This window comes from Solanum pennellii, chromosome 12, assembly GCF_001406875.1.
Source record: "Solanum pennellii chromosome 12, SPENNV200".
Classification (NCBI taxonomy): Eukaryota; Viridiplantae; Streptophyta; class Magnoliopsida; order Solanales; family Solanaceae; genus Solanum; species Solanum pennellii.
The window spans coordinates 2,278,616-2,287,734 of record NC_028648.1 but is presented as its reverse complement, the minus strand read 5'-3'; the positions used below and the strand labels follow the sequence as shown (position 1 = coordinate 2,287,734).

Below are 9,119 nucleotides of genomic sequence, written 5' to 3'. Positions count from 1 at the left end.
TAGCTTAGCACTATATATAGACGCTATGGCAAACCCTATTCTGTAATTCTGTTCTTGCCTCTCCATAATAAAACTGCTCTCCCTCTTCCCCGTGGACGTAGCCAATTTATTGGTGAACCACGTAAATCTGTTGTCTTGTTTTTCGCGTTTATATTTTCTCGTATTATCTCAAATTCCGCATAACATGTGACATTAAATATGCACCAATACTAAAACCACTAGTTGAATTAAATGTCATTGATCTCCATCGTTATTTTGAATGATTTATAGCAAAAATCAAAGGTATAACTAGTATACTTACAAGGAAGAAACCTTGTGAATCATAAAAGATCTGTAGCATTTTCTCTCGTTTCTCATCCAAGGAAAGACCTCTTTTCTTCGACTGTATCATAAAAAACAGGAGTTGAATATTGAATATCACAAATGCATGTGCATCAATGCAACATACTTCAATCAAATTGGATTCAATAGAATTCAGAGTTCAAAATTAGACTTCTAGATCTACATGATTTACACCTTATTTTTTCCAACTTCCAATGCTAAAAAACTACATTCATTTAAATTATCAAGCCTAATAGCTATCTCAGCGTGATAGAGTTCCAAACATCCTGTTCTGTTGAGATAGTTACTTGCATAAACCACAGCTACATTATGCAAAGAGCCAAAAAAAGGATTACATGAAAATTGAAGAACAAATAAAATAGCAAAACAATCCACACAGTCACCTGACTAATTACAACACCAGCTCTCCAACACCAGTAGCACGAGACAGATACTGAACTATAAGAGTAAGCCTCGTCTTATATGAATCAGACAACAAAGAGAGCAGACTAATTTGAAGCTACAGAAGCACTTCCTACACTGTATCTAATGCAGTAAACTACATAACTCTTTCCTCTGTACAAATACAAACACATATGTGTATTCAAAAATGATGTTAAACTGTGGTATCTACCTTAATCAGAGCCAAAAACTAACTTCACTAGAATATATACATCAATTACTGAAACAATTCCACCAAGAAATCTGAAAAATTATAATGGAGCTGGTAAACTCCATTTCAGGATTTCGAAACTGCGAATCAGATCCAGCAACATATTCACATTTGTGCAAAGCCGAATGAAAAACAATCCATACATGAATTCATTGATGTTAAACTGTGATATTAACCTTAATCGGAGTACAAAAGAACTTCACAAAAAAAAATACATCAATCACTGAAAAACTTCCACCAAAAGAACTCAAAATTTGTAATCTAACCAGTGAATTTCATTTAACGATTTCGATACTGTAGAAATTAGGTCCAGAACGTATTTACAGTCGCGCAAAGCAGCAAAAACACACGGATCGATGAACACAAATTGATAAGCTACTGTTAATAGAGAATACAGAAATACTTACCATTTCGAATCACCGATGATCGGCAGTTGGCTTTGTTGCAGTTGAAACTGAACGGAGATGAGAAATTGAGAAGAAGCGTATTGAAGAAGAATCCAGAAGATATTTTTGAAAAAATTGCTTTATTTTGGCGGGAATATTTTGGTACTGAAAAATTAGCTATTTATATAGACCCGGTTTATGTAGAAAAGCAAATAAGGGGTTGTTTGGATTGTGTAATACTATAGTGATAATACGAAAAATATTTATTTTTTATTTGATTTAACTTTTGAGTTTTGATTAGTAATTTTGAAATATTTATATTATATTATCGTGTTATTTTTATCACAGAAATTTTAGATTATATGTCTAAATGGTGATATCTTTAGCTTCTACCAATTGCACAAGAGCACTTCTATGTTTTTTATGGATGGACTATTAACTATATCTTAATTTCTACCAGCTTTTCAAAATATACATATATACATATGATTTTTTTTCGAAGTTACGTGGTGCACGTGCACCCTACCGTGTAGTGTTGATCCGCCCCTGTATATATCAGATGGTAATGATAACCTTCTTGAGAAGACTTTGAATCAAGGTTAAAACTGAAAGTGATGATATTATCGTGTTTTACCTGGGTTTAAACAAAACATATCTTTATGTTATACTTCTTCAGTTTCTTTTACTTATATCGTATGCAAGTCCACACCTATATAATCAAGATGTGTTGAGGCGAATTGATGAGCTAATACAGTTGGTTAAAATCTTTTTTCGCGTAGTTTTGATCTCTTTTCTATTGCTTCCTACTATCTTATAATTTGTGCTTCAATTACTATAACATTATTTCATCGTTGTTACTATTCTTTTTATGTATGTTATGTACTGTTCTTCATAGCTAGCCCTTTATTTTAGTGTTGTAACTGTTTTGGTGTTTGTATTTTTTCCAAACTAATTTAAAATATATTATTTAAATCGAAAATTTATCGAAAATAATTTTTGTAGTTGATAAGAAATTCACGTACTCTAATTATGAAATTATGGTAAATATTGAATTGAAGTAAGTTTCTTTTATTTTTTCTCCACAAAGACTTTCTATCTCTTTTCTTTAATCATCTTTCACACAAAAAATTACAAAGAGAAAATGTCATAGTCCAAATTTATGGTATTTATTGTCCGATTTGATCCAACAGACTTTATGAATTCGTCTATTATGGACAATATCATTATCAAGCTTAAAATCGCGTCTATCATGTATATAAATTGTGTTATATAACTTCTAAAGTTCGTCACTTAATTTCCACTTTTATTTCAAAGCAACGATTAACGTCTAAGTATTATATATGTACACTCTTTCTTCAAAAATTTATCTATCTTAAAATGTATTTACGACTTGTTTTCATCGATCCGCCTTCTATCATGAATCTCCTTTCTTTTGCTATCTATTTTTGGTCAAGACATTAATATTTCAATGTCTTTCGTACAGTCTACTAAAGCGGACCTTGCATTTACATATGAAAGTAAGAGATACCATTAATATTCAATCGTACTTCAAAGCGGAATTAGAATTTGAAGCTTGTAAAATAAAAAATTCTTTAAATTCGTGTCTTGGCTCCACTTCTGCACACATGAAGAAGAACTTTCTTTTACTTCGTATTCTTCTTTTAAGTACTTTTTAGTGTGTTCTTTTTTAGGATAGCTATATATTTGATGAATTTTGAATATCAGATAATTATACCAAATAAAAGAATTACTAATTATAGTTAAGTAATACATACTCTCATAGTAATTTGTTACTTGATCATAATAAATTAATGTTTGTTTTGATAATTCATCAAATTGGTTTTGATTAATTTAAGTTTGTAACGCGTATTAACCTTTATGAAAACCAAAAAAATCTCAATTTTTAAATACATCCCTTGATAGCCAAGTTAACTAATTTTCAAACAAGTATTAACCAAAGAATTCAAAAGGTAGATTTGATACTTAATTGGACTATAATAGTTCCCACTAAGTTAATTTGATGCATTTTCTAATTAACACATTGAACGATGAATAATTAGTAATTGTTAAATCATTCGTTATAAAAAAGTTGTATAATTTATAATTTTGTTGGATAAGTATTGACGATTGTACAATTCAAACTTAATTTAGATAAATAATAAGTGGCCTCTTTAGTCTCCATTGACCTTAATTAGCACATATCTTGTAATTTCATAAAAACAACAAATAATAGAGATAATAATTAAGTTGACCTCTCACCATATAATTGATGCTTAGAAGAATTAAAATAAAAAAGAATAAAAGGAATGATAGAGAAATATTTGCAAACTAATATATAGTAACAGTAATAGTAAAAATTGTATATAATAGCAAACTGTTAATTCAAATTAAATACTATAAATATATTTTGATTTAATTACTCACCATAGTAAACTATTGCTATTTTCGCCACATTCTCTGGTGGAATCTCGCTCGCCACTATCGTTTTGTGGCAGTCTCGCTCGCCTCTCTCGCTCTTTATACTAACATTAATGTATAATGTGTTTGTGTTTGTATAAAGTGATAGGAAATTGTATAAATACACATATTTTCGTTCCCCTCTCCCAGATCTCGCTCGCCACTCTCCCGAATCTCGCTCGCCACCCTCGCCTCTCTCACTTATACAATTAGAAACAAATGTCTAAATTGTGTTTCTGTTTGTATAAAACGAAAAAAATTGTATATACACATGCAAATACATATATCTTCGTCTTATATATACTTATAATTATACAATACAAATATTCTCTTGCCAAATTTTCTTTTGTCTCTCTCTCTTTCTCGTTTTATACATACATAGATTATACAATTGATCTTTTGTATACAACTGCTTTCTTTTGTATATGTATAACGAATTATACAACTGTTTTCTTTGTATATATATAGCGAATTATACAATTATTTTTTTTTATATATGTATAGCAAATATACATATTAATGTTTGCTATATAGCGCAATTATACAAATTTTATTATATCATACATATATGAATTTTGTGTTTATTATATGTGAAAGTTGAATGTAGTGCCAATTTTGAAACTAAACAAGGATATTTCTTCTGAAAAATCAGAATTACTAAACTAATTTCTTACAATACTTGGTGTCGATGGAGTAATATTATATTAGTAATACTAATATATAAGTATCCAAATTATAATGTAATTACATAGCAATATCTATAATAATCATTAATTGGTAACTTGCACACGTATGTATAGTTCGATCATCGAGTGTATTTATTCAAGTGATAATATAAAAGAAGAACGAAATAAAGAGAGATTATGAGACATTCGTTCTGAAAATCTGATCTTATCAAGATAAGTGAAGCAAAATAAAAAGATCGGTAGCCCAAGAACAACAACAAGACAATAAAGGAGAAAACCATTAATTAATATTTTCTTTTAATCTGTTCAAATTTTGATAAAAATATGATTTAATTTATTCGTGTAATTAGTCGATGTGCGACAAGGCTCGGGGTCTAACCTTAGCCCTAACATTATGGCAAACCCTAAAAGGATAGGCTCACCTTAATTAGTTCAAAGAGGCATCAATTATTATGTGGAAGCTTAATTAATTAAAATATTTCAACCATACTAGCTAGGATTGAAAATTATATACTTGTTTTTTCCCTTATGGGGGTTTATTATTTATTATATTCAAATTCAAACTCTCACCCTTATTGGTTTAAAATTGATTAAATAATGTCTAGTTGACATTAGCTAAAGCTAATAGAACATAGATTTACTTATATTTTTGTCTTAATTTATAGGATAGTATTTAATTAAATACATAATATAAAAATAAAATATATATTCTTAATATTTATGATCTAAAATAAATCATACGTAAGTATTTATCGATGCAAATATAAATCAAGTGTCAAAATGTCTAGACTTACATGCAGACGCAAGCTTTTCTTCGATCGTGAAGACAAGATGCTTAATTTTATCCACTAATCCTAATTAATTATTTATTAAAAGTTGGCAATCAAAATATTTAATCATTTATTGTTTTCTCTACTAATTAGGACCGATATTATTATTTTCTTACTATCTTATTCTTTGATTATTAATCATAATTACTCGTTATTTTATGAGTTTTGATTACTATATTATTTAATACGTTCTCGTAAATTTTCTGTTCTCCTTTTATTTTATTGTGTCTTTTCACTACGGTATATTTGTCAATATTTAATTTTGTTATGTTTTAGTTGAGTTGATAGTCTATCATAAATAGTCTATGTATCTACGATTGCATACACATTATTCTCTCCAGACCCTACTCGTGAAAATACATCGAATGTATGCGCGCGCGCGTATGTGTTTTATTGTATCGAAGAGCATACGAAAGTGGTGAAATGGTAAGTACTTGCTCATCTTAATCAGAACTCTTGACTGAAACGTGTAACCATATACGAAATCGTAATTCAATTGATATAAGAATTCTGACGATCCTGAAATCACAATGCGAATATCAGACATCGAAATAAAATAAAAAAAAGACCAAGTAGTGAATTAGTTTCCCAAAATCACGTCAACACGTTATGAATTGTCTTTGAATTGGGCAAATTCATGCAATATTCATGACAACGTACTAACGAGTTAACAAACTTGCACGATGCTGACAATTAGTGACAAAATTTCAACATTTACATGCATTCATGAACAGCTTGCTTCACAAGTTAATTATATATATCGTATCGATATCAATTAATGACATCGATTGTTCAAGTATAAGTGAATTCAAGATTTGAAAAAATAAATTAAATTTCACGTATGATAACATTGAATTAATTTATAATAATAGTTAGATTTCCATTTACAAGAATTTTTGAATACTAGATAACTAATGACATTGATTGTCCATACAACGGTAGATTCAGAATTTGAAAAAACAAATATGAATATCGCGTATAAATTTTCAATAATAGTTGGATTTCCAATATTTAATAAAAATTTTAATACTGATATCAGTGACATGAACAAAAGTTACTGAATTTCTATCGATCCATATATAAAGCTTTGGATACGCATTGTTATTTACCTCGTTTTGGTAGCGGGGTAATAAAAATATTCGAGAAAATGTAATATATAGTGAGTGATTATTAATTAAAGAGGCAAATTCAAGAATTAATTTTTTTATGAATATAATTATTTATTACTCCATACACATGGTACTCATTACAAAAGTTATTGAGTTTTAGTGGATTCGTATATTATACTTAATTTAGATCCGCCTCTATAGTTCGTATGAATATATACACTAAATTATATGAAAGAGATTCAATAATATATATGTATATATAATTATTTTTAGGGAAAAAGAATAAATAACCTGTTGAATGACGTAAATGATTTCCGTCATTCTTTTGGGATATCGATGTCCTTGCCGTCCAAAAATTAGAACATATATATCCGTCACTCTAGCGAAAAATTAAATAGAGACAGATGCACAATCTTATCAGTCAATCCAATATTTAATAAATGTCGGGTCGACAGATAAGATTATGACACATGTATGTCTGTTAGACCGTTATTATAAAGGACACGTGACATAATCTTATCAGTCAATCCAATATTTGAAAATATATGCTCTAACTTTTAATCGGAAGGCGATATATATTCTAAAAGTATGACGAAAAGTATCAACATACCATTTACGCTAGTTCGAGAGTATATTTTTCATATTTAATTCCCATGCTATATGTTGTGCATTGTACATTTTAGCTAATACTGAACCGGATTAACGAGAAAAGGATAAATTTGAACCACTTTTATAATATTAATTACATATATAAATTGATCGTATAATCTTAAAGACATATATGATAATATGAATCGATAAAATAACTTTAGAGATATATATAAATCGTAGTATAACAGAGGATAATATTAAATTATTTTCGATCCTAAAAAGTTAAAGTTGAATAGTCATCATGATCATTATTCACAAAAAGGATAAGAAGAAAAATAAAAATACACATAATTTTTGACAATTAAATAGTCATATATATACATACAACATTATCCAAAAACCTAAATTAGTAGCTAGGGACCTAAAATAGAAAAGTAAGTGCAAATCTTAATAAAATAAACCTACTTGTCCCTCATATTATTTTCTTATATTAAATATAGCCCCTTAGCTAATTTTCAAATCCTTTGAAAAGTTGATCAATTTCAAGAATATTATTGTAATATGAAGAATTTGGATCAACTCCTCCTATATCATTTTCTTGAAAATCAAAGCCATTTTCAAGAATGTCCTCATAGTAAGATGATGATGATGATGAAATTCCGGAGCTCGAATTCATATAATTACTATCTGTGTTAATCGTATTTTTCAAAAACGTTGTCGGACACATGCTGATTTCTTCGAAAGTAACACATTTCTGGAGAATCTGACACGAATCGAGAGAACTATCTTCTTGTATTGTTGCATCATTTCCTTGAATTTCCATCAAGGTTGGAAGAGGGAATTGATCACAATTGGTCACATTTGGGTCCATATGACTTGTGAATGTGTTAGAATAATCCAATTTCCCATAGTAATTTGTTGAATAATTGTGATTCAAATCACTAGAATTAATATTATTGGTGAAATTGTACCCTATGTTTATAAGATTATTATTTTGTGCTGCAAAATGTTTTTTCTTCAACTTGGTATTCCAATGATTCTTCACGTCATTATCTGTCCTTCCTGATAAATTTGCAGCTATCACCGACCACCTTAGTCATTCACCAATAAATTCAGTTCGAACTAAATATCAAATAATAGTTGAAAAATAATATACTACGAAAAATAAAGTTGAAACAAAGACATGTGAAAATTAAAAGTTACGTTTAAACATGTAATTAAATAATTAAAAGACCCATTACCTGCTTCCAATTTGTCTATAAAGAGTTAAAATAATGTTATCTTCTTCCTCAGTGAACCCTCCATGTTTAATATCTGGCCTAAGATAATTAAGCCATCTTAGCCTGCAACTTTTTCCACATCTTCTTAAACCTAAAATAAATATTTTTTTAAAAAAATATTAAAATATCATTAAGAATTTAAAAAAAATATTAATTTTTATACACTAAACATGGTACCTAGCTAAAACATAACTATATATAAAAAAAAATTTCTATAATAAGAGGAATTTTTATAAGGTGGACAATTTGCTCTATATTATCAGTATATATAAATTAAATTTTATCAAGTAACATTAAAAGCGAAGATATGATTATCAGTATCAGAAAATTACTAATTTCTTACATATAACTCATATTTTATCGAAAATTAGCGATTTTCTGATAACGAAAATTGGAGGAGGAAGGAAAAAAATAAATTAAAAACCTGCTTTTTGAGGCAAAGAAATCCAATTGCCACTAGTGCCATTTTTCTCAAGATAATTTTTGAGAATATTATCTTCCTCAGGAGACCATGGTCCTCTTTTAACTTTGGTTTTGTCACAACAAGGAGCTCTTCCCATGATTTACAAATTATAATTAAAAAAACTATAGCTTAAAATTTTATTTTATTTTTACACAAAATACTAGAATGTCTTAAGAAGACACTTACAATAACTATATATTAGTCTTTGTTACTTTAAAAGTAGCAAACAAAGAAGTCTCAAGTCTTACATTATATATAAAGAGAAGGAGGGCATCCTTTTACTTGTATTTTTTTTTCTCAAAAAGGTGGGGGGGGGGGGGGAA

The 9,119-nt window shown here is 28.5% G+C and overlaps 2 protein-coding genes across 3 annotated transcripts in view; both read right to left on the bottom strand.

The window, feature by feature from the left end:
- Positions 1 to 1,556, bottom strand: part of LOC107005433 (meiotic nuclear division protein 1 homolog) — a 10,791-nt gene extending 9,235 nt beyond the window's left edge. The window contains exons 1-2 of one of the 2 annotated variants that reach the window (XM_027913275.1): positions 1,402 to 1,556; positions 302 to 382 (exon numbers count right to left, since the gene is read on the bottom strand). In XM_027913275.1, coding sequence (XP_027769076.1) covers positions 302 to 382; positions 1,402 to 1,404 — 84 coding nt within the window. In that variant the 5' untranslated portion in view covers positions 1,405 to 1,556. The remainder of the gene's footprint in view (positions 1 to 301; positions 383 to 1,401) is intronic. The other variant, XM_015204028.2, reaches the window with a different exon arrangement.
- A 5,853-nt stretch (positions 1,557 to 7,409) lies between these two features.
- LOC107006902 (transcription factor MYB36-like) lies at positions 7,410 to 9,004 on the bottom strand. The gene is made up of 3 exons (XM_015205414.2): positions 8,758 to 9,004; positions 8,295 to 8,424; positions 7,410 to 8,144 (listed from the first exon to the last, which is right to left on the bottom strand). The coding sequence occupies exons 1-3, from the start codon at positions 8,891 to 8,893 to the stop codon at positions 7,562 to 7,564; spliced, it is 849 nt and encodes a 282-aa protein (XP_015060900.1). The 5' UTR covers positions 8,894 to 9,004; the 3' UTR covers positions 7,410 to 7,561.
- Between the last annotated feature and the right edge of the window lie 115 nt (positions 9,005 to 9,119).